This window comes from Camelina sativa, chromosome 3, assembly GCF_030686135.1.
Source record: "Camelina sativa cultivar CO46 ecotype springtype chromosome 3, ASM3068613v1".
NCBI lineage: Eukaryota > Viridiplantae > Streptophyta > Magnoliopsida > Brassicales > Brassicaceae > Camelina > Camelina sativa.
In genome coordinates, this window is record NC_141882.1 from 8,732,524 (window position 1) to 8,757,155 (window position 24,632).

Here is a 24,632-nt window from a genome sequence, read left to right on the forward strand (position 1 = left end):
GATTTTTTATTTAGTATAAGAAGCATTGACTTTGGGATGTTTGTGTTTACACTATATAAGATGTTGTTTATTTAGTATAATGATCTATCGATTGATTCTAGAAACACGATTTAAAAAAATAAAAAAAAATGGAGTTAGTATTAGCATGAAATTGAGTAGAGAGAGGCCCAATATTAGAAAGAAAAGCCCGAAAAAAAATTGGGTTAGATTCACCATTGTGGTGAAGAGCCTTAACCTGATGTGTTCGAAAGACCCGAAGGTCAAATCCCGTCTCTGTCAGAGGAGATGCCAACCATCTCTCCTTATTTCGAACACAGCCTATTGTTTCCTTTTTAGTCTATATATACAGCAACTTAACAAACCGAAGTTCCGATGTGGGACTGTTTTTCTAATAAAGTCTAATTTTCATTGCTATGGAGCTTTAGAGAGAGAGTTAAAATTTCAAAGCAATTTACGAAATTTATATATTTGCGAAAAATAAATCCACAAAATTCATTCCACATTTAGGATTATTTTTTTAGTGCTAAGTTCTAGGATTATTTTTTTTTTTAGTATAAGAAGCATTGATTTATCTCAAAACAAAATCATATCATAAACATGAAAATATATATAATAGAAAATCTAGCTGTAAAAATTTTAAACATTTAGATATTGATAATTATTAAGTTGTCAGTAATTAAATCACCATTTCTATATATTTGTCTAAATAGATATCAATCCTTTGTTAATTAAGAAAATAACATACTTTGACTAAGTATAAATATGGTCACGTACTCACATATCAAATGTCTAGTAGTATTTTAATTGTATATAGTATAACTAAAATTTGTATCCGCGCATGGGCAGATTTTAATTTAAAATATTTTCTATTAATATAAAATTTTGAGCTCATATATAATTATTTACACTTTTGAGTATAAATCTATATAAACACTAAACTTATTTTACCAAGTGATATACAACATATATATTGTTGAAGAGAATATTTTTTTGTTATATCTATACTATTTTCAAATGTTAATTTTGTGATGCGTCAGCTTTGTCTTCTGAAAATAACATAGTGTACTTTGAAAATATTGTTTCTCACAATGCTTTGGGTTAGAAGCATTTGATAAAATTAATGAAATCTCAATCTTGTTTTGTATTTTACTTTTTATCATGTTATAGAATTGTAACTTCAGTTGATAATATGTCTTCTGAGATATGCTATATAAATCACATGTCACTTTTTATAACGGTTTACATATTATTTTTTCTATATTTTGTGACCATTGATTTTATTTTTTAGAGGAATTATTTTTTCAAGAGTCTTTTTCGTAGTTTTTCCAAAAACAAATGTGACCCTTACAATGTCTTCGTTTTTTATCAAAACTTTTAAGTTGAGTTGAGTTATTAATCTTATATTTTTCTTTCAGTGAAATTTAATAATAAATCTTTGTAGTATATGTTTCTAATTAGAAACTAATGTTTCACTTCAATTTTATTTTTATATTCAGAATTTTATAAATACAATTACATAAATTATTTTTTTACTCTACCAAGCATTAAAATCTTACTTCCATTCTAAACCTCATTAATCTATTCAAAAACTCATTAATCCATTCTAATTTTTGAATATGATTATATTTGGTTAAAATTTTAATAATAACATTATTACTAAGACAAATTCATATTCCTATTTTTACTATTTGAAATTTTTATGAAATTTTTATGTCTGTTACTTAATTTATTTTTATATAGTTATTATTTTATTATTTAATAAAAAATTATATTATTGTTTTTACGTTTTTATAATTTATTTAATTTTACTTAATTTGTTTTTAAATTATTTTTACTATTATTAATTATAACTTATAATTAATAAATATGCAATGAATGAATATTTAAAATAGTAATTTTTAATAAATAAAAAAATATAGCATTACTGATGTGGAGGAAGAAGAAGAGAAAAAAATTAACTTTATATATATTGATATAAGATGGATGAGAAGTATAAAATACATATATATAGATACATCTTAATCTATCAAAAATATAATAGACCTGTAGAATCTACTTTATACAAAATAAAAACAAATAAGAAGCATAAAAAAAACAAATGAAGATGAAGATCATGGGTGCAGTGTGGATCACCATGCTACTAACGGCGTTAATTACAATGGGAGGGGATGCAAAGTCGGACAAAGAGTGCCAAGTGGAGTGCCATAAGCACTGTCTAGGCACTTCCATTGTTGCAGAGTGTCTCAAATGTCTTGGAGAATGTGGGCGGACTCCCCCGGTTGCAGTTAGACCTTCGGTTAGAGTCGGAACCATCGGCGAACAGATATAGCAAAAGTTAAATATGACTTTGTCTTGTCATATTATATGGTGGAAAAATTGTAGCGCCTTTCTTATATTCAAATAATATTCACATGTAACCATTGTAATAACTAATAAGATCGAAGCTTAAATTTCACATACCCTCGTGTACTTAATCGGTGACAAAAAAAAAAAAAAAAAAATCAAGTTGGCTTGACAAATATGAACTTCCGACAGGCTTGATGACCTTGATTTTTAGGGTGCGTGTAGAGATATGGTGGTATGGGGTTTTGACAAAAATATGGTTTTGTTTTGAGTTTAGATTAAAAACAGAAGATGAACAAGATCCATTATGTAATTAAACATCAAAATTGATGTTTTGGGATATTTTTTTGTATTACAAATATTGATGTTTTATAAATTTTAAGAAATAATTATTGAAAATATTTAAAATTTTGAATTGTTATTGGTTTAAAATTAAATAATATCTATTTTGTCAAAGAAAAAAATATATTTAAACTCAGTAATTATTGTTTTTTTAAAATGTGTAAAAGCTTCTAAACATCAATCTTTATGAGATAGAGAAATTATTTCATTTTAAAAAGTTGACCAATGAAAAACATTTTATTTTTTCTTTAAATAGCAATATACTATGTTGAAATTCAGCTTCGAAGTAATCAATTTGCATGGGTTTTTCTAAACGCCAAACAATAGTGACACAATTTCTGGCTTCTAATTAGATATTTACAATGATTACAGATACACATAAACTATGATTAATTAACAATAATTTCATTAAAAAAAATAGTTCTTATGCAACATAAGTTATATCTCATATTTGATTAGTTAGGGTGGTTTTAATTTCTGTCTAAGAATTTATGTTTGTTGACAAAAAAAAAGAAAAAAAAGGAGAGATGCATTTCACAAATTCAACAACAATCTGAAGTCAGTAAACTCTGTTTCCCCATTTTTGACATAACGAAAGCACACAAATTTAGTTTCTAGTAGCGGGTTCATCGGACAATAGATGTAAAGTTAAGGTCCAAGCCAGTTTTATTGGTTAGGTTAGATGTCACCCATCAATGAATCATAAATTGAGAAACTATCAGTTCTTTTACATCTAAAAATACATAAAATCATTTTTCTGGTGATTGTTGTGTCACCTTCAACTGATCGAAAATATTGAAAAATGTATTCACGTGTTATCCAAAAAATATCTTTTTTTCTTACTATTAATTACCGCGGACGTAACGGGAAATTCAAAGAAAGATATAAAAATGACACGCAAGTAGATGACTATCGTTGGATAAAGATGGGAAAAATCAATAAAAAGGCACAGTACAGTTTGGTTTGGTTGTTGAAAAAACTTTAAATGATTTTGTTATGTTATGTAGGTATTGCAAAGTCTTGACAATAATTTATTTTAATTGTTTCTTTCTCTCTATAGTATATGTCCACTAGGATTAGTAAAACTAGAAATCCCAAAAGTGCGAGGAAGATAAATAAATCTTCATATAAAAAAAGAAGTTGGAGATGGATACGGATGACATGTCAAGTCCGACAAGGAAATTCATGCACTTGTCGCCCTTCTAATCCTTTGCCCTTAGACATCGTTAAAAACATTGCTCTCTCTCTCTCTCTCTCTCTCTCTCTCTCTCTTCTTATAACACTTCTCCATTTTCTTCCTTTGTCCTTTCTTTGGCAAACATGGCGATCTGGTTTGCTAGATCAAGAAACCTTGTTTCTAGCTTGAGACAACCTGTGCTTGTCGTCGACGATTCTCGTCAAACGTGATTACTCTCCACGTCCCGTTTTCACAACTTCTCAGTTATCTTCGACGGTCTTTTTGAGTCCCTATGTGGCTAGCCTCCGTCACGAGTCGACGGCCGCAGAGAAACAGCTTGATGTAGTTCAACATAGCGATGATCAAGAAGATGCCCTGCAGGTATATATATTTTTTTACTAATCATACTCTTTCACGTGGGTTATAGTTAAATTTTAAATTGGGATTAGTTTATTATAAGAGTATCTAGCTGTCGATATATATAAAAAAAGAGTAGCTGTCGATGACGAATAATTTCAAGTTTTCAACTATATATAGAAAAGAAGTAATGATTCTTGGTGAATCAGATTTTGTTGATTTTTCTTTCTAAGAGTCTAAGACTAGTTCTTTTTCAAAAAAAAAAAAAAGAGTCTAAGACTAGTAATTTCTAGCAAATGCTTCGGATCAATGTCCGGTTATCTCCAATTCCGATTCTTGGTTTATAAATTATGTTATATAAAACTGAAACTAAAACCAAATTTAGGTGAAGCTGGTTTCCATTTAAGGATCAGAATTTTCTTGTTTATGAATCTCAAAGATTTGTTTAAAACTTATGGGATCGCATAGTTTAAACATAGTACAAGACTGCAAGTACTTAACAACAACAGTTCACATCGGCGCACAAGTCATGTCGAAGAAGTAATGGACCACACACAAGTTACACGTACGAATGAATACTAAATCACTGGTGTGGGTCTTCCTTCTTTGAGTTTAGTTTGATTTGAGTACACGTGTACGTCATATTCATTAACAAGTCTCCACTCACACAAGTCCTGGAAAACTAATTTGCATTATGATCCCTGTTTTTATCAAAATTTCTTAAATACGCCCTAATACTTTCTTCTGTTTCTAGGAATTGGATTTTCCGGGAGGCAACGTCGGTTACACATCCGAGATGAAGTTCATACCGGAGTCATCTTCACGCAGGATTCCTTGTTACCGAGTTCTCGACGAAGACGGGAGAATCATCCCCGACAGCGATTATTTTCCGGTACAACAATTTCAAGAAAATGTAAAATTAGAATTGGTATGAGTTTGTGGTTTAGTATTAACCGGAAAAACAAAAAACAGGTGAGCGAGAAACTAGCTGTGAGAATGTACGAACAAATGGCGACGCTTCAAGTGATGGATCACATCTTCTACGAAGCTCAACGTCAAGGAAGAATCTCGTTTTATCTTACTTCTCTTGGAGAAGAAGCCATTAACATCGCTTCTGCTGCTGCTCTTAGTCCTGAAGACGTCGTGTTACCTCAGGTAATTATTAAGACGTTGTCTTTGTTTTACACTAGTCACGTTTTGGTTCGGTTTTTTTTTAAACCGGGGATTTGGTACAGTACCGAGAGCCAGGAGTGCTTCTATGGCGTGGCTTTACATTGGAGGAGTTTGCGAATCAGTGTTTTGGGAACAAAGATGATTATGGCAAAGGCAGACAAATGCCGATTCATTACGGCTCTAATCGTCACAATTATTTCACTATCTCCTCTCCAATCGCGTAAGAATCTCTGGACAAAAGAAACAAAGCAGTTGATTGTTCTGTTCTTATGTGTTTTTGCTGAATGAATCTGTTTTGATTCTTCAGCACGCAACTTCCTCAAGCTGCTGGAGTTGGTTATTCTCTGAAAATGGAGAAGAAGAATGCTTGTGCAGTTACATTCATCGGTGATGGTGGCACTAGCGAGGTTGATGAAATGTCTTTATTTCTCATATCTCAAAAAAAAAAGGATTAGCATTTCAAGTATTGAAATTTACATAGTTTTGGGGTGTGGTGTTTAGGGAGATTTCCACGCCGGGTTGAATTTTGCGGCCGTATTGGAAGCTCCGGTTATGTTTATTTGTCGGAACAACGGTTGGGCAATCAGTACTCATACCTCAGAACAGTTTCGAAGTATGAAACTAACTTTTTCCTCTGTTTTTTCCATTACAAAGGAGACCAAACTATTCCTCTGTTTTGATTTGAGCTTATTGTGGTTTGGTAACAGGTGATGGCATTGTTGTGAAGGGACAAGCTTACGGAATCCGAAGCATCCGTGTTGATGGTAACGATGCACTCGCGGTTTACAGTGCGGTACGCTCAGCTCGAGAAATGGCTGTAACAGAACAGAGACCTGTTCTCATCGAGGTAAAAAAACCACATTAAAGATTTGTTTAATCACAACTTTGACTTTAGTGAAAATGACATTAGTTTTGTTGTGTGCAGGCGATGACATATAGAGTAGGACATCATTCTACGTCAGATGATTCAACTAAGTACAGAGCGGCCGATGAAATCCAGCACTGGAAAATGTCGAGAAACCCTGTGAATAGATTCAAGAAATGGGTCGAGGATAACGGATGGTGGAGTGAAGAAGATGAATCCGAATTAAGATCTAACACAAGAAAACAGGTAAAAGATTCCGAAACCGCTACATTTAATACGTTAAGGTTGATGAAGTGTTGTGTTATTTAGCCTTTTTTGTGTGTGTTGTAGCTTCTGCAAGCGATTCAAGCGGCCGAGAAGTGTGATAAACAACCATTGAAAGAGCTGTTTAACGATGTGTATGATGTTAAGCCGAAGAATCTAGAAGAGCAAGAACTTGGTTTAAAGGAACTAGTAGAGAGACAACCTCAGGATTACCCTTCTGGTTTTCATGTATGAATCTAGATTCTAGACGAACTGTGAAGTTGAAAACCTCATTCCCATGTATTATGTATCATATATGCATGTATATACAGACTATTTATTATGTCCAACGAATCGAATAGTAATCGAGTATGAATGAATGAAATCAGCATTTGGAGCATCATGAAATAACCTTGAGAATGTTTGTTACTTTTATAGTCCAATATAAACACCAATGGTCCGGCTGAGCCCATATAAGACTGGGATTATAGAGTGTTGTTTTCATGTATGTGTGTTGGAGCTCTTCTCACCTAGTAGTCACCTTCATTGTGGAATTTTTTAACATAATTGACGATCAATTTGAATAATCACCCAACTTACCCACCGTATGGAAAGAAAAAAAAAATTGGATGGGCTTGATTATTAAAACTGTTAGAATTTGTTATAAATACCATTTTTAAGATATCTTTTCAAAAAATAACATTTTTTTGAACATTCTCTATTTTATATTTAGAATATATTTTTTTAGAAATAGAGTTTAGTATTTAGTATTTAGAATTTAGTAGGGTTCAGAATTTAATTATTTTATATATTTAAAAGGGGTATTTTTGAAAATTAACTCCATAAAAATGTATTTTTGAAAATAACATAGAAAAATAGTTATTTTGAAAATCTCCTAAAATTATTTAAGAAAGCTTCATAAATCGTTTTTTAAAACGTGCCTACCTATCCAAATGACATGTACGTAATATAATCAAACAATAAATGACGGTAAGTGATCTTGTCTCTATCTTATAATTATTAATCTAAATATATAATTTTAAAAAAGTTATGATTAAATGATCGTCAAGTAATTAAATAAATATGATAAGAATTTTTTTAAGGATTGGAATTATTTTTTTGTAAAAAAAAAGAAAACAAGAGACGATTGATTTAAAAAAAAAACACAAAAAAGAAGATGACGCTTGAAAAAGAACCATATAAAATGTTCTGGTCTCTGGCCTAATAGGATCTACGGACATAGATCCTGAATTTCTTAGTAATTAAAAAAAAAAATAATAACAAGAAAATTGCGAAGAAAAATTCTTTTTATATATATACAAAATAAAATACATTGAATAAAATATGATATGCTTATAATATCTGCCAATTGTTGAAAAACTTATTATTATCATTTTCTGCCAATTGTTAGATTGAGTATCTTTGAAAGTTATCCCAAAACTTCAAATTTTGATGTGCGCATATAAAAAATGAGTTGATTTCATTAGTTGCAGTTTCAATTTTTATCAAATCGTACTCTACAACTAGTTGTTTAGGGTTTAGGGTTTAGGATTTAGGGTTTAGGGTTTAGTCGATCTTGACACACATTCACTGATTCACGCATCTCCTTCTTCTATTCTATTACACAAAGAAGAAATAATTCCTCAATAACAACACCATTGCAAATCAATTCAGTTAAACCATTTGTTTCAATCTTTCTTCTTAAGTTAAATTCGCTTGTTAATTACGTATGTAATCATAACTTATATAATACTTATATAGTTCTAAGATTAAAGTTTAAAATATGTGAGTGAATTGGCTTGGATATTATTAAAAAGCTAAACAATGAACAAACTTATTTGCCAGTCACTATAATACAAGTGGCAGCTTAAGCGTCAGGAAGCTATTTCCCACACGTTTCTCTCTTTCCCTTCCCATGCATTGTGAGACTTGAGAGATTCATTTCACAAATTCAACAACAATATGAAGACAGTAAACTCTGTTTCCGCATTTTTGACAAACGAAGCACACAAATTTAGTTTCTAGTAGCGGGTTCATCGAACAATAGATGTAAAGTTAAGGTTTATTAGTTAGGTTAGATGTCACCCATCAATGAATCATAAATTGAGAAACTATCAGTTCTTTTACCATCTAACAAATACATAAAATCCTTTTTCTGGTGATTGTTGTGTGCTTGTGTCACCTTCAACTGATCTAAAATATGGGATAATATTTTCACGTGTCATCCAAAAACTTTTTTCTAACTAATAATTTCCGCGGACGTAATGGGAAATTCAAAGAAATATATAAATGACACGCAAGTAGATGACTATTGTTGGATAAATGGGAAAAATCAATAAAAAGGCACAGTACAGTTTGGTTTGGTTGTTTAAAAATCTATAAATGATTTTGTTATGTTATGTAGGTATTGCAAACGCTTAAACAATAATTCATTTTAATTTTTCTTTCTCTCTATAGTATATGTCCACTATGATTTGTGTAAAAAAAAAACTAGAAATCCCAAAATGCGAGGAATATAAATAAATCTTTATAGAAAAAAAGAAGTTGGAGATGGATACGGATGACATTTCAAGTCCGACAAGGTAATACATGCACTTGTCGTCCTTCTAATCCTTTGCCCTTAGACATCGTTAAAAACATTGCTCTCTCTCTCTTTCTCTCTCTCTCTCTCTCTCTCTCTCTCTATTTTCTTCCTTTGTCCTTTCTTTGGCAAACATGGCGGTCTGGTTTGCTAGATCAAGAAACCTTGTTTCTAGCTTGAGACATAACCTGTGCTTATCGACGATTCTCGTCAAAGGTGATTACTCTCATCATCGACCCGTTGTTTCAACTTCTCAGTTATCCCCGACAGTGTTTTTGAGTCCCTACGTGTCTAGTCTCCGTCACGAGTCGACGGCTGTGGTGAAACAGCCTGATTTGGTTCAACATAGTGATGAAGAAGATGTCCTGCAGGTATTTATATATATAGTAATCATACTTTCTTTCACGTGTCAATAAAAAAGAAAGAATTAGTTGATTTTTATTTAGGATCAAAATTTTCTTGTTTATGAATCTCAAAGAAGAATATCTTCGACTACTTACAATGGCACTTTTATCAAATTTAGCAATAGTTGAAAGGTTTACAATGGTGTTGATAATATGAATGGTGTTGATAAAATGAGTTGGTAAGTTTGGGTGTTGATAACATCCAACATCGATGGAAGATAAATATGGGTCCATTTGGTATGACATGACAGATTTTAATAGGTCAAACAAAATTGTTGATTGCTTACATTTTTTTTGTGTGGACAAAAGTGTAGTGATGATATGTGCAGCTCATTGTTTATATTCTATAAATATAAACTTGTTTCTAATTTGGACAAAAAAATATCTTATTATATATGTTTAAAATTATATAATTTTATCATATTAGTTAATTCTTATTTTTTATAATTTAAATCAATAATTAATTATTGTAAATAATCTGTAATCATAAAAAAAACAAAAACATAAAGAAAAAATGAAAGAAAAATGGTAGGGTAGAGTGTTGAAATTTTATTAAACAAAACTATTGTAAAGAGTAAAAATTAATTGGTTCTTTAATTATGATGTGGAAAAATAAGAAGATAATGTGAAGTACTAAAAAGTGAAAAAATGTATTGAATAAATTAACCATTGTACGTAGTGTTTAGTGTTTACAAAGCTCTAGAACATAGTTCAAGTACTTCACAACAACAGTTCACATCGGCGCACGACACACAAGTTAAACATATGATGAATGTAATAATAATTTAAGTGAAGTGTGGGTGTCGCTTATTTGAGTTGAGTTTAGTTTAGTTTGAGAGCATATCCATCCCACATCTTTTCTGAAGTATCTGTAATTCTGTATATTAAAAAATACTGAAAAATGTAGAAACAGTATAGATATAGTATCTCTGCCCAGATATTTAAGATACTATAGGAATGGATGTCAAGCCACTTGTCATTATGGGATTGGATCATTTTATTTTTTATTATTTAAAACTTAAACAGATAATTCATTTATTAGAAAACTATTAAATTAATGTTTTTTAGATACTCATACACGCGGCATGACCTATAAAGATGCCCTGAGAGACTTTAAGCACGTGTACGTCTCATTCATTAGAGGGGCCCCTTCATGAAATACGTCTCACACTCACACCAGTCCATGGAAAACCAATTTGCATTATGATCCCTGTTTTTATCAAACATTCTTAAATACGCCCTAATACTTTCTTTTGTTTCCAGGAATTGGATTTTCCGGGAGGCAACGTCGGTTGCACATCCGAGATGAAATTCATACCGGCATCATCTTCTCGGAGGATTCCTTGTTACCGAGTTCTCAAAGAAGACGGGAGAATCATCCCCGACAGTAATTATTTTCCGGTACAGCAATTTCAAGAAAATGTAAAATTAGAATTGGTATGAGTTTGTGGTTTAGTATTAACCGGATTAAAAAAAAAAAAAAAACAGGTGAGCGAGCAACTCGCGGTAAGAATGTACGAACAAATGGCGACGCTCCAAGTGATGGATCACATCTTCTACGAAGCTCAACGTCAAGGAAGAATCTCGTTTTATATGACTTCTGTCGGAGAAGAAGCCATTAACATCGCTTCTGCAGCTGCTCTTAGTCCTGAAGACGTCGTGTTACCTCAGGTAAATTATTAAGACGTTGTGTTTGTTTCACACTAGTCATGTTTGGTTCGGTTTGTTTTAAACCGGGGATTTGGTACAGTACCGAGAGCCTGGAGTGCTTCTATGGCGTGGCTTTACATTAGAGGAGTTTGCGAATCAGTGTTTTGGTAACAAAGATGATTATGGCAAAGGCAGACAAATGCCGGTTCATTACGGCTCTAATCGTCATAATTACTTAACTATCTCCTCTCCTATAGCGTACGAATCTCTTTTTTTTTTTTTTTTTTTTTAAAAAACAAAGCATTTGATTGTTTTGTTCTTTTGTGTTTTTAGCTGAATCTGTTTTGATTCTTCAGCACGCAACTTCCTCAAGCTGCTGGAGTTGGTTACTCTTTGAAGATGGAGAAGAAAAATGCTTGTGCAGTAACATTCATCGGTGATGGTGGCACTAGCGAGGTTGATTAATAAGTCTTTAATTCTCATATCTCAGAAAAAGGATTAACATTTCAAGAGTTGAAATTTATATATTTTTGGGGTGTGGTGTTAAGGGAGATTTCCACGCAGGATTGAATTTTGCGGCGGTAATGGAAGCTCCGGTCGTGTTTATTTGTAGGAACAACGGTTGGGCCATCAGTACTCATACCTCAGAACAATTTCGAAGTATGAAACTAACTTTTTCCTCTGTTTCTTATTCATTATAATTCCTCTCTTTTAATATGAGCGAGCTAATGTGGTTTGGTAACAGGTGATGGAATTGTTGTGAAAGGTCAAGCTTACGGAATCCGAAGCATCCGTGTTGATGGTAACGATGCACTCGCGGTTTACAGTGCGGTACGCTCAGCTCGAGAAATGGCTGTAACAGAACAGAGACCTGTTCTCATCGAGGTAAAAAAACCATAATAAAGATTTGTCTACTCACAAGTCACAACTTTGACTTGGTGAAATGAGATTTTGTTGTGTTTCTGTTTTTGGCAGGCGATGACATATAGAGTAGGACATCATTCAACATCAGATGATTCAACTAAGTACAGGGCGGCCGATGAAATCCAGCACTGGAAAATGTCTAGAAACCCTGTGAATAGGTTCAAGAAATGGGTCGTGAATAACGGATGGTGGAGTGAGGAAGATGAATCCGAACTAAGATCTAACACAAGAAAACAGGTAAAAGATTCCTAGACCGCTACATTATATACGTTAAGGTTGATGAAGTGTTATGTTATTTAGCCGTTTTTGTGTGTTGTAGCTTCTCCAAGCGGTTCAAGCGGCCGAGAAGTGTGATAAACAACCATTGAAAGAGTTGTTTAACGATGTATATGATGTTAAGCCGAAGAATCTAGAAGAGCAAGAGCTTGGTTTAAAGGAACTAGTAGAGAGACAACCTCAAGATTATCCTCCTGGTTTTCATGTCTGAATCTAGACGAACTGTGAAGTTGGAAATCTCATTCTCATGTATTATGTTTCATGTATGTACACGAATCGAATATAAGCATTTGGAGTATCATGAAATGGCCTTGGGAATGTTAGTTTAGTCTAAAATAAACATCAATGGTCCGGCTGATCCGTAACCCGTTCGAACAGGCGTTAAGAGTTGGTGAGTAAAAGAGTATGACCCTTACCAAATGCATAATCTGAACATCTTTAAAGATAAATAAAGTGTTATATGCTTTCATATACTGTATGTATGTTGGAGCTCTTCTAACCTTCAATTTTGAATGTTTTAACATAATTGACGATCAATTTGGATAATCAACCGACCGCATAGGAAAAAAAATAATTTTGGATGGGCTTGGTTATTAAAATGCTAACTAATTTAAGAAAGCTTCGTTAATCGTTTTTTTAAAACGTGCCTACCTATCCAAATGACATGTTCGTACCATAATCAAACAAGGAATTAAGTGATCTTATGTGTTATGTCTATCTTACAATTTAATTTATCAAAATATATATCTTTCAAATAAATATATAAATATATATATTTAAGTTACTAGATTAACCCAAATTGAGGAAATAATTGCTAAATTAATTCTTAAAATAAAAAGGTTAATTTAGTTATTTTCATGTCTAAAATACCTTTTAGTGCTTTGTTAAGAAGAACAAAAATATCATAATACCCTTAAGATTTTTTCCAGCGATTAGGAGAGAAATTTTTTTAAAATCTGTGGTATGTGGTGACAGAATTATTTGAATGTCACATGTTTTTTTTTTTAAATGACAGATTTACTTTGGCAGATTTATTTTGGTTGACAGACTTAAGAAAATCAGTTGTGACAGTTTTTTTTTATGACAGATTTTTATCCAAACGACAGACTTTTTTTAACGAGACAACAGACTTGTTATTATTTTTACCGGTTTGTTATAATTTGTGACCGATTTTTTTGTTTTAGTTATTACAGTTTTTTTTGATAAACTAAATATCTGTTGTAACGTGGCAGATTTTTTGGGGAAAAAAATTACTAGTTTGACGTTTATTGATAACAGATTTACATTAAGTTACAACAGATTTTAATAATTTTACCAATAATCTGCCGATAGATAGCAGATTTTTAATCAAAATTTAAAATTGCTCGTTTGACATACACTTTATAGCACGTTACGGCAGATTTATTTTATGTTGTGTCAGTTTTTTTTTTCCAAAAATCTGTCAATTGTTAACAGATTTATTTAAGGAAAATAAAAATTGCTAGAATGGCTTTACAAATTTGTTTAATGTTGTGACAGTTTTTTTTGTTTGGTCAACACATTTTATTTGGTTATGACAGTTTTTAAATTTGTATATAGTGACAGATTTTTGTTTGAACTATATAATGACAGACTTGTTTCATAAATACGTAGTTGCAGATTTTTTTTGAACTAAACATTGACAGACTTATTGTAGGTGTGACATACTTTTTATTTTAGTTTCCATTTATGCACGTAAACATTTAGTTTTTAGGGTTTTCCATAAGCGGTTTCCTATTTTTTCTCCATCTTTGGCACGACGCCGCACCATAAACTCCATTGAACATCGTTTTTTCCTTTTGGGTTCACAGTCAATTATATCTCTCCTTTTCGATCTTCTAAACGAGTTTCTTTTTTTTGGGTTTGGCATGGATCACGTGATGGTGGTCTGTGGCAAATGGATCTCTGATGAAGTCAAGTGGTTGTTTGTTGTTGATAAGAAGAAAAGGGGTCGAATTCTAGACTATAACAACCAAATGAGTTACGATGACTGTATTCAATTGGTGTATGAAGATTATGGTTTGGATGAGAAAGTATATGATATTGGGTTGAGCTACAAGATTTCAAAGGTGTTATTACAAAAGTTACCAAGCGATACACCACCAGTATTTATCACCAATTCTCGACAGTTTCAGGGTTTTCTAAAGCAATTGAAGAGCGACACACTTCGACTTTGTGTTGAAGTGACGGGTAAAGTTAGGAGTGGATCGAAAAAAAGAGCCAGAGATGATAATGTTTTGGTTGAAGGAGATACTGAATTTGCTGTGGGAGACATTAGTAAAGAAGATTCAGAAGTTGACGACGATGAAAAAATGAGATTTGATTACTGTGATGATTCTGATGATGAAAATTTTAGCACTTATGGGATTGCACCAGAATAAGAAGAAAACCTACTGCTATTTCACCAAATAAGAAGACAAGTTCAGATATATTCATTGAAGAACAAAAGGAAGATAATAATTATGCAAAGTTAGAGTTGTCTTCTCTTAATTTGGTTGTTGGTCAATGTTATGAAACGAAGAAGCATTTGGAGACACGATTGCAAATACTAACCGTAGTAGAGAAGTTCGATTACTATAAATATAAATCGAACCCAAGGTTGCTAATTGTCAAGTGCTGGATAAAAGGTTGTAAGTGGAGGGTGAGAGCTACAACAGGAATAGATTATCCAAAGTTCCATGTGCGTGTGTTTATTTCACAACATACATGTTCAGTGATTGAGCGTTCTTCACGTACCAAACAAGCAAATCATGAGATTCTAGGAGTGTTGTATAAGGATTTCGTTGGTGGAGTTGGGCCCAAGGTATTGCCAATGCATGTTGCAGAAGCGTTAAATAAACGCTTTCAGATCAAGGTACATTGCTTGGTTTATATTTAATATTTTTAACACAGTTTTAGTTTGTATAACGTTTTCGTTAATAATTCGTTTTGCACAGATGGAATACTGGAAGGCGTATCGGACACTACGACATGCTCGTCAATTGGTCAGGGGTAGTCCAGAGAGTGGTTATATGCAGCTAAATACTTACTTGTACATGTTAAAGAGGGCAAATCCAGGAACATATACGCAGCTTGAACTTGATGATGCTGATAGATTTAAGTACTTGTTCCTAGCATATGGTGCAAGCTTGAATGGATTTCCTTTCATGAGGAAAGTGTTGGTTGTTGATAGTACATTTTTACAAGGAAAATACAAAGGACACTTCTGACGGCAACAACTCAAGATGGCAATTTTCAGATATTTCCAATAGCATGGGCCGTGGTTGATACCGAAAATGATGAATCATGGGACTGGTTTTACAAGCAACTCCGGTATGTGATACCAGATGACGAAGGTCGAGCCATAATTTTTGATAGGCACAAATCTATTGGAAAAGCAATTAAGGAGGTTTATCCGAAGTCTAGTAGGGGAATATGTACATACCATTTGTACAAAAATATTTTGGTTCGATTTAAAGGTCGGGAAGCATTTGGTTTGGTTAAGAAAGCTGTGAGTGCTTGCAGAGTAGTCGATTTTCAGTCCATTTTTGATCAGATTGAAGCTTTGAATCCTGCACTTCATGATTACCTTGTCCAAGCTGATGTGCGACTCTGAACACATGCAAATTTCCATGGTAATAGGTACAACTTGCTTACTAGTAACATTGCAGAATCAATGAATAAGGTGATGTCACACGCTAGAAGTTATCATATTGTGGAATTGTTAGAAACAATTAGGTCCATGATGACTAGATGGTTTTCAGATCGGAGGAATGATGCATAAAAATGCCTACATCTCTAACTCGTGGTGTAGAGAAAATTCTACAGGTATATTTTCTCTTCTTATTGTCGTATATATTTTGTAATCATAACTTGTTGTTAAACAGAAGCGTTAATTTTATGCTGTTTTACAGAGTGGTGTAGAGTATGCTAAGCTACTTACTGTGCAAGATATAGATGCTAATCAAGTACAAGTTACAAGTGGATCATCTCTCCACGTTGTAAATTTGAAATATAGAAGGTGTACATGTCGCAGGTTTGACTTGGAGAAGTTGCCTTGTGCACATGCGACTGCGGCTTGTGAAAAAAGGAAAATATCTCGAATAAGAATGTGTCATCCTTATTTCCGTAGAAGCTACTTGTGTGATTCCTATGCAACTGCCATCATGCCAAGAGATTTTGGTACACCAGTTCCTGAACAAGTTGCAAGCAAGGTTGCTTTACCACCGATACCTAAAAACAAACCTCGAAGGCCAAATAATTCAAGAATGAAGTCTACTTTGGAGATTGCAATGAAAAGGAAAAAGCCAAGAAAACAATACACTTGTGGTAATTGCAATCAAGTAGGACATAATCGAAAGACATGTAATAACTAGAGTATTAAGTTCAGTTTGTTTTAGTTTTCGTTTTTGGTTTGCCCTTTGAAGAAGATACATGGTTGGTAATTGCAATACACTTGTGGTGATTACAATACACTTGTGGTAATTGTTAATCTATCTTGATTTTGTTTTAAATTCAACTGGAATATTTTTTAGAGGAAAACATTATTTACATTGCATAATCTAAAAAAATGTTATCATACATGTTCACCACAAAAAAAAATGTAAACCCAAAAAAACAAAGACACGTTCACCACAAAAATAAAATGTAAACCCGAAAAACAAACTATCACTCACTCATCAATGAAGTGAGGGATTCATCAATGAGGTGAGATATTACAAAAGCTTTAGGTTGAGACAAATTGTTAGACTTATGTTGGTCAAGACCCTCACCAACTTCATCAAATATCTCACATGCAAGTTTTATCTGAATCGTCAGGATGTTCCTATCGCATGTCCCATTAATTTTTATCCCAAGGGCCAACCACTCAATGTACTTTAGAGCAAACACACCACAATCACCTGGATCTTCAGTCAATGGAACACCTTGTGTCACTCGTTTCACCTCTAGCATGGCATAGCTTTTCTTGCGAACCTGTGGAGGAATTGCTTGGCTTAACAATGCAGGGATCATTCGCCTAAGTGCAATGCATTCTTTCACCAAATCAGAATCTTTCACCAAGGATAGAATGCTAACATACACGTATATGGTTTTAGCTGGCAAGTCAATATCCAGAGCCACCCAATGATTTTGGTTGACAAAAAAGCAAGCGTATAAATGATCCACATGAATGTGCCACTTCTTGTTTGTCTGCGAGTCAACAGGAGCTGTACCGTTGAAGTGTTCCAAGTACATGGCTCTGAACAAGAAATTTCTTCGAGAAAGTGCAAACTGGTTGTAATCTTTCAATAGTGATGAAAGCATATCTTGATCCAAGAAGGCTATGCGAGGGTTAGGGTACTGAGAAGGATCACGAATGAACCTGTTGCGGAACATAGTCATGGCAGCGCCCATGTGCTACATTACAAGCAAATCCGCATTAGAAATGACCAATAACTACTCCACAATAAAATGCCAATAAAAGCCAAAAATATATACTTACAAAGTCTTTCAACCATCCATTATCAAAACTAGGCCAGTCCAATCTTGGTGTCATAATCTGCCAATAAAATCTAACATTTGGATTCCCAGTTTGCAAAGGTGCCTCCGTGTAAACATGATTACATCATAAGCCTAATGTGTACTAATAGGAAATAAAAAACATAATGTAAGTATCATAAGGATAATACTTACTGATCAAGCTTCAGGAAATCCATAAGTTTCTGTAACTTAGCATCTTCAGCTGGCTTAAGATGATCATTAGACACAATGGAAGGGATTATTCGTTTCACAGTAGAGTTACCAACATATGGATACTTTTGAGATTTCGCCAACTGCGGAACTCGTTTTGCTTGTGTCGTATCTCCATCTAATTTTAACGCCTCTCCAAGTCATGTCAATGTTGCATCAAGCCTTTTACTAATCAACTGTTGTTCAGGGTCATCCCATGTATCTTCTGAACTAGAAGCCATTTTTGTATCAAGAGCAACAACTTTGTCAGTAATATCTTCAAGTTCATCACCATCAGCAGCTGGCCTCTTTCCCTTCTCCTTTTCAACCTTTACGGCAGCTGGACATGCATTCTTGCGACCAAGTTTCTTTAAAACATCACCCACAAAGTTTTTCTGATGATCTTGAGTAAAATAATTCTGCTCACATAGAGGAAGATCAGCAGATATTTCTGTTTCTGACTTCTTCTTTTTATTACTCACAGTGTAAACCTTCTTCACCACTCGAGGGAATGGAAATTCATCTTTCGATGTCTCTTTCATCTCTACCATCCAAGAATGCAAAATTTGAAGAAGTTTTGAAAATCGTATTACAATATAGAAAAAAATAAACAAATGAAAATTAAATACCAAAATAAAACTTACTGGTTGATGACTATGAGCCTCATCCTCTTCATTGTTGTTTGAAGTCGAATCAATTGGTACATTAGTGGCTTTTGTTTCTTTCATTCCTTTCAAATCTACCTCCACCGTTTTAATCCTATCACTAAACTTCTCATCTAACACACCCATTCTCTTCTCCACATAACATTCGAATTTACCTTCTAATGCATTTATCCTACCCATTAAATTCTTCCCCATGTCGGTAATTGACTCATTCATTTTTTTTTTTATCATCTTCCAAATATCCAACAAGCTTTTTCTCTCATCTACAACATCCTGCAATGATTTAATTGTTACTATATGTATGTAGTTTATAACTTATCAAACTTAGATGAAAGCTAATGAATAAATAACTAACCTCCATATGTTCCTTGCCTTTACTTTCCTTCTTGGTTACATCTTTTTCTCCTTCTTCATCAATGGAGTAATCAGCTTTCATTTTCAATTTCTTATCACTCATTCGACTCTCGCCATTCTCATTTTCTTTAGCTTTCCGTTTTTTTCTTCCCATGGTCACTGTTTTCCCAACTTTCCAGACATCTAAAGGTAAACAATTGTGGACAAGATCAATGATCAAGTTGTCTAGCGCCGGATCCTTCTCCATGTCGTCACTCCATTTAGGATACATATTTTCCTCCGACACATGAACCATGTGCTTTACACGCACCTACATACATCATAGAAAAAAAAATATTAGTGTTGCTAGTCACAACGGAAAAAAAAACAGAGACAAATTATAAAACAAATGGTGCAGTAATTAATCTCAAAAACTAATTTGTCCATGTTTAGCCATCTCATTCTTTAAGAACTCATCAACCTTGATACCTTTCCGGGTTGATTGCCAATCAAGAAGTGGAATGCCAGTACCCGGAGACCTTCTCAACCCATATAATTCTCAAATGCCAGGAACACTTTCATACAACCAAATCAACAAAACATGCACACATCCTTGAACCGTGTAAGAGTCTTTATCTAAGTCAACAATCTTCACTGAATTAACTAGGCAACTAAAAGCCACTCGACCCCAAGGATATTTTTCAAAACCATCTGGATCAAAAACCCTTTTAGCACTTGAAAGAGGGATCCTAGAGCTATGATGTATGTCATGTACTGCAACAGATAATAACATTAGCCTACCAACCATCATCCTTTAGGGTTCAGACCATGTCTTGCTAAAATCCATAACCTTTTCCAACTTAGTATACTTTGGACCGTCTGAAGTTGTTGCAATCTTCATTTCGCTCCAAAATGGATGATGATCAACATCTACGTTCTCTGACGGGTCAATTGGATCACAGTTTAATCCCGTTATTTCAGAAAACTCACTTAGCGAAAATCTGATAGGTCTACCATCAATCAACGACCATATCTCATGCGAATTGTTGACTGCTAGCTGATGTGTAAGGATATAATGAACTTTTGCAGCAGACCAAGTGTATCCTATTTCAGCTAACTTAATAAATACTCCAAGAGATGATTCCTTGAACTTACCCCACACATCCAAGCCTAAACCCTCTTTCATTATCCCAATTTTTGACAAAAAACAATTGTGGTTCATGCTCCTGTTTTGCAAGGGAGATCTTCCTTCTTCATAGAGGCGAGGAGGATATTTTGAGACTGTACTCGAGGATGCCATTCCTATACATATTGAAATTTAAACCATGAGACAATAAATATAATGATAGGATCATCTTCAAACACATTTAAAACCCATCACAAACAAAACATCTGTAAAATATTACACTAATCCAAGAAAACAATCTTAGAATTTTAGCCATCTGAAGAACAAACATATCCGATTATCAAACACAAGAATGAAAAAAAAACTGTCACTTTGGTAAAACAATCAAATAAATCTGTAGCTATAACAATCAACTTTCAAATCATTCACTCTCGAATTGAGGGCAAATTATTTTATCTAAACAAAGCCCATCAAATTAGATAAACTTCTTACCAGAAAAATGAAAATTGAAGCCACCGAAAATTGAAACCACTGAAAATTGAAGCCACCGATTGGTTTGAGGAGCACCGAAGCAATTGAGGAGCAAGATCTGCAACAAAACGAGATAATTCAACTAACCGTTTATCTAATAAATCAACATGACAAAAATCCACCACCACCCAAATCTAAATTGAACGGAAATAGCATGCAACACAAGATACCTACCGAATCAGACGAACAACAAACTCGGTCTCGGTTTTCTATGAATCATCGAATTGGGTTTTCGGTGAAATCGACAGAGGAGTTTCCGAGTTCAACAAAACAGAGTAGCGACGGCGATTAGGGTTCTTATTCCCCAAAGAAGGAAATTAGTTGCGATTAATCTTGTCCTTAGTCGGCGATTTAAAGAATTAAAGATAAAAGAGAAAGAACCGGAAAAAAAATTGCAGAAAAACGAAAAATTGTTTGAATTCTAATATGATCGAGTATGATTTTTTTCCTTTTGTATTGTAGTCAATATATTCTTAAAATTAATTTCTGCAGACAGAATAATAATTTAGACTTTTCGGTATTTTTACTTAAATGGGGGGGTCAATCTAGTTCTAATTGTAGTTTGGGAGTTAATCTAGTTATTATACCTCATATTTGTGTCAAACTGGGTAAATCTCACTTTAAAAAATTATGATTAGATGATTGACAAGTAACTAAATAAATATTATAAAAAAATGTTTAAGGTTTGGAAATTTTTGTTTTATAACAAAAAAAAGAAGGAAATAATAAGAAAATCGGTGTGCATATTGCCATAAAAAGTCTTTTTATATATATAAAAAATAAAATACATTGAATAAAATATGATATGCTTATAATATCTGCCAATTGTTAGATTGAGTGTCTTTGGAAGTTATCCCAAAACTTCAAAATCTGGAGTGCGCATATAAACAATGAGTGGACTTCATTAGTTGCGGTTTCGATTTTTATCAAATGGTACTCTACACAACCAGTTGTCCAGTTTTAGTCGATCTCGACACACATTCACTTATCTACGCATCTCCTTCTTCTATTCTATTACACAAAGAATAAATAACACAACTCCATTGCCAAATCAATTCAGTTAAACCATTTGTTTCAATCTTTTTTTCTTAAGTAATATTCTCTTGTTAAGTATGTAATCATCATTTATATTTAATATAATACTTAGTTCTAATATTAAAGTTTAAAACATGTGAGTAATTTGGCTTTGGATACTATTAAAAAGCTAAACAATGAACAAATTTATTTGCCAGTCACTATAATACAAGTGGCAGCTTACGCGTCACGAAGCTTTTTCCCACACGTTTCTCTCTTTCCCTTTCCCATTTTTATCGAAACTTTTTTTTTTTTTGTTAAAGTCGAAACTTTTTTTTTCTTGTTTCATTTATTTGTTTCTTCTCTTTGTTACTAGCATCTTCTTTCTGGAGATTTATTATAGCTCTGCGTTAATTACTTCGATAGAGGGAAACAAAACAACTGAACAAAACCCAGAAAGAGAGACGAAGAAACTAGTTCAAAGGTATGATCTTTAAAGCCCAAAGTTGTGATTTTTTTTTCTTTTCCTTCTGAAGAGGTTTATGTGTTTACATACTTGAAATAAAAAAATTGGAGTTTAAGTTCTTCGATTTCTAGAAAAATATAGAAACCAGAGCAAACTCTGTTTCCCCTGATAATTGAAAAGCTTGTCTTTTTTTTTTTTTTAATCTTTCATACACAGTGCTTTTATCGTCTTTCGAGGTTTGTAAAAATGGCAGATATATTTACTCTCTCTCCTCCTTATTTCTTATCTCTCTCATAATCTTCTTTGTGGTGATAGGATCAAGGTCACCGCTTCGTTATTAAAAGATAAAGATGGTGATGGTTGGAGAAGAAACATCATCCATGGAAGTTGACCAGTGTTTTCTTAAGATGAAGATGGAAGGGGTTTCGATCAAAGAGTGGAAAGACATCCCTGTGGAGCTTCTGATGAGGATTCTTTCTCTTGTTGATGATCGTAATGTCATTGTTGCTTCTGGTGTTTGCTCTGGCTGGAGAGATGCTATCTCTCTTGGCCTCACTCGCCTCTGTCTCTCTTGGTAAATTCCTCTCTCTCTCCTTTAATCCCTTTACTTTGTGTTGGTGTTTTGGATTTAAATTTGGAGTTGAACTGAGTGTGCAGAGTCTTGATTTCATCTTGTGGTTTAAGGTTATGCTGGTTTATTGTCTGGTTTTTGTGTAAAGATCAGATCTTTTTTGTTTTGAGGAACATTTTATTCAGTTGTTGATGGTAATTTGGATATATAGAAAAAATTGAGAAAGCTGCTTAACATGTTGATGAACCCTTTAATATGATAGATCAGGTTTCATTAGGAGATAAAACTAAGCTCTTTAATCCAGAGGAATAGTCTGAAGATGACCACTCTTGAATGTTTGAAACACTTGAAGCTTGTTCTTGTCATTGTCAGTGTATTTTCACGTTTAATCTTTTCTCTGATGTTTTTTCTTATCTCTAATCAGGTGCAACAACAACATGAACAGATTGGTTCTTTCTCTTGCTCCCAAGGTCGCAAAGCTGCAGACTTTAATACTGCGGCAGGACAAACCACAGCTAGAGGACAATGCAGTGGAGGCCATAGCAAATCACTGCCATGAGCTACAAGAGCTTGATCTCAGCAAAAGTTTGAGACTTACCGATCGTTCCCTCTATGCACTTGCTCATGGTTGTCCTGACCTCACAAAACTCAACCTTAGCGGATGCACTTCATTCAGCGACACTGCTATTGCGTATCTGACCAGATTCTGCAGAAAGCTTAAAGTTTTGAATCTCTGCGGATGTGTCAATGCTGTATCTGACTATGCTTTGGAGGTGAATATTTGTTTCTTAATGTTCTCTCTCAATATGGTTTTGCTTCAATGGTCATAAGAGTGGTAGAGTTGAAGACTTTGTTCATCTTGATTTGTGCAGGCTATTGGGAATAACTGCAATCAGATGCAGTCACTAAATTTGGGATGGTGTGAGAATATCAGTGATGAAGGGGTAATGAGTTTAGCGTATGGCTGCCCAGATCTCAGGACCCTTGACCTTTGTGGATGTGTTCTAATTACAGGTATTTCACATAGTTAAGCTTACTCGAAGTTAAGACCTTTGGTATTTCCTCTGTATCGCACTTTGATTCGATATTTGCATTGAACTAAACAAGACTAGAAACTAGGTGTTATATTGATGGACTCAGAAAACTCTTGACTTTGAATCCTTAAAAGTGTGTAATCAGTAATCCAATCCGGTTTTGTTATGTAATATTTTGCAGATGAGAGTGTGGTAGCTCTAGCAGACTGGTGTGTCCACTTGAGGTCACTGGGGTTATACTACTGCAGAAACATAACTGACAGGGCGATGTACTCACTTGCTCAAAGTGGGGTAAAGAACAAACCGGGTTCATGGAAATCGGTTAAGAAAGGCAAATACGATGAGGAAGGATTGAGAAGTCTCAACATTAGCCAATGCACTGCCCTTACACCTTCAGCGGTTCAAGCTGTTTGCGATACCTTCCCTGCTCTTCACACATGTTCTGGAAGGCATTCACTTGTCATGAGCGGTTGTCTGAACTTGACATCTGTGCACTGTGCTTGTATCCTACAGGCTCATCGCGCACACAACCCGGTTCCTCATCCGGCTCACTAAAACAGAAGACTAGATAGGTTGTATATAGAAGCTATCATGTTGAGATGTGATTAGTATTATTATAAACTAAGTAGCTTTTCAAGGTGAATGTGAAACCTTATGGAGCTTTTGAGTTCTTTCTTTGTCTTGAAAGATATTTTGGTGCTATGTTCATTAAGACCTCTTTGTTACTACTTATTAGTGAAATAAGAGTCTTCTCTTAGATGGTTAAAAAGATCCATATCAGCCAATAATCATAATCTTTGTTTGTTATGGTGCATGCAATTCCTTGGGATTGTAAAATCTTGAGGATGGTA

At 33.7% G+C, this 24,632-nt stretch overlaps 7 protein-coding genes, 1 non-coding gene and 1 pseudogene across 9 annotated transcripts; 5 read left to right on the top strand and 4 right to left on the bottom strand.

Moving 5' to 3' along the window:
* Positions 1 to 191: 191 nt before the first annotated feature.
* LOC147946702 (U6atac minor spliceosomal RNA) lies at positions 192 to 315 on the bottom strand. The gene has a single exon (XR_015595715.1). It is a non-coding gene; the product is annotated as a U6atac minor spliceosomal RNA (small nuclear RNA).
* A 3,339-nt stretch (positions 316 to 3,654) lies between these two features.
* LOC104776258 (2-oxoisovalerate dehydrogenase subunit alpha 1, mitochondrial) lies at positions 3,655 to 6,903 on the top strand. Its single transcript, XM_010500294.3, has 9 exons — positions 3,655 to 4,243; positions 4,974 to 5,111; positions 5,192 to 5,374; positions 5,455 to 5,612; positions 5,700 to 5,799; positions 5,894 to 6,005; positions 6,100 to 6,239; positions 6,318 to 6,503; positions 6,588 to 6,903. The coding sequence occupies exons 2-9, from the start codon at positions 5,016 to 5,018 to the stop codon at positions 6,753 to 6,755; spliced, it is 1,143 nt and encodes a 380-aa protein (XP_010498596.2). The 5' UTR covers positions 3,655 to 4,243; positions 4,974 to 5,015; the 3' UTR covers positions 6,756 to 6,903.
* A 1,913-nt stretch (positions 6,904 to 8,816) lies between these two features.
* On the top strand, positions 8,817 to 12,641 carry LOC104776259 (2-oxoisovalerate dehydrogenase subunit alpha 1, mitochondrial). Of its 2 annotated transcripts, none has more exons than XM_010500295.3 (9): positions 8,817 to 9,452; positions 10,749 to 10,886; positions 10,974 to 11,156; positions 11,236 to 11,393; positions 11,492 to 11,591; positions 11,684 to 11,795; positions 11,881 to 12,020; positions 12,111 to 12,296; positions 12,379 to 12,641. In XM_010500295.3, exons 1-9 carry the CDS (start codon positions 9,216 to 9,218, stop codon positions 12,544 to 12,546), a joined length of 1,422 nt encoding a protein of 473 aa, XP_010498597.2. In that variant the 5' UTR covers positions 8,817 to 9,215; the 3' UTR covers positions 12,547 to 12,641. The 2 variants fall into 2 exon arrangements, 1 of the variants encoding a protein (XP_010498597.2); XR_015590803.1 differs by having other exon boundaries at positions 8,823 to 9,452; positions 11,700 to 11,795.
* Positions 12,642 to 14,317: 1,676 nt separating this feature from the next.
* LOC147946703 (uncharacterized) lies at positions 14,318 to 15,198 on the top strand (annotated as a pseudogene).
* Positions 15,199 to 16,118: 920 nt separating this feature from the next.
* On the top strand, positions 16,119 to 16,708 carry LOC104778808 (uncharacterized). Its single transcript, XM_010503239.1, has 2 exons — positions 16,119 to 16,160; positions 16,247 to 16,708. The coding sequence occupies exons 1-2, from the start codon at positions 16,119 to 16,121 to the stop codon at positions 16,706 to 16,708; spliced, it is 504 nt and encodes a 167-aa protein (XP_010501541.1).
* A 203-nt stretch (positions 16,709 to 16,911) lies between these two features.
* Positions 16,912 to 18,592, bottom strand: LOC104776261 (uncharacterized). The gene is made up of 2 exons (XM_019243584.2): positions 17,815 to 18,592; positions 16,912 to 17,729 (listed from the first exon to the last, which is right to left on the bottom strand). Exons 1-2 carry the CDS (start codon positions 17,866 to 17,868, stop codon positions 17,001 to 17,003), a joined length of 783 nt encoding a protein of 260 aa, XP_019099129.2. The 5' UTR covers positions 17,869 to 18,592; the 3' UTR covers positions 16,912 to 17,000.
* On the bottom strand, positions 18,203 to 19,355 carry LOC109125245 (uncharacterized). Its single transcript, XM_087507212.1, has 3 exons — positions 19,062 to 19,355; positions 18,686 to 18,979; positions 18,203 to 18,583 (listed from the first exon to the last, which is right to left on the bottom strand). Exons 1-3 carry the CDS (start codon positions 19,353 to 19,355, stop codon positions 18,203 to 18,205), a joined length of 969 nt encoding a protein of 322 aa, XP_087363338.1.
* LOC104776262 (uncharacterized) lies at positions 18,692 to 21,106 on the bottom strand. The gene is made up of 5 exons (XM_087501115.1): positions 20,871 to 21,106; positions 20,658 to 20,754; positions 19,529 to 20,341; positions 19,062 to 19,370; positions 18,692 to 18,979 (listed from the first exon to the last, which is right to left on the bottom strand). The coding sequence occupies exon 3, from the start codon at positions 20,337 to 20,339 to the stop codon at positions 19,854 to 19,856; it is 486 nt and encodes a 161-aa protein (XP_087357241.1). The 5' UTR covers positions 20,340 to 20,341; positions 20,658 to 20,754; positions 20,871 to 21,106; the 3' UTR covers positions 18,692 to 18,979; positions 19,062 to 19,370; positions 19,529 to 19,853.
* Positions 21,107 to 21,648: 542 nt separating this feature from the next.
* On the top strand, positions 21,649 to 24,550 carry LOC104776263 (F-box protein SKP2A). Its single transcript, XM_010500297.3, has 5 exons — positions 21,649 to 22,194; positions 22,492 to 22,750; positions 23,172 to 23,520; positions 23,620 to 23,761; positions 23,963 to 24,550. The coding sequence occupies exons 2-5, from the start codon at positions 22,527 to 22,529 to the stop codon at positions 24,334 to 24,336; spliced, it is 1,089 nt and encodes a 362-aa protein (XP_010498599.2). The 5' UTR covers positions 21,649 to 22,194; positions 22,492 to 22,526; the 3' UTR covers positions 24,337 to 24,550.
* Positions 24,551 to 24,632: the final 82 nt, after the last annotated feature.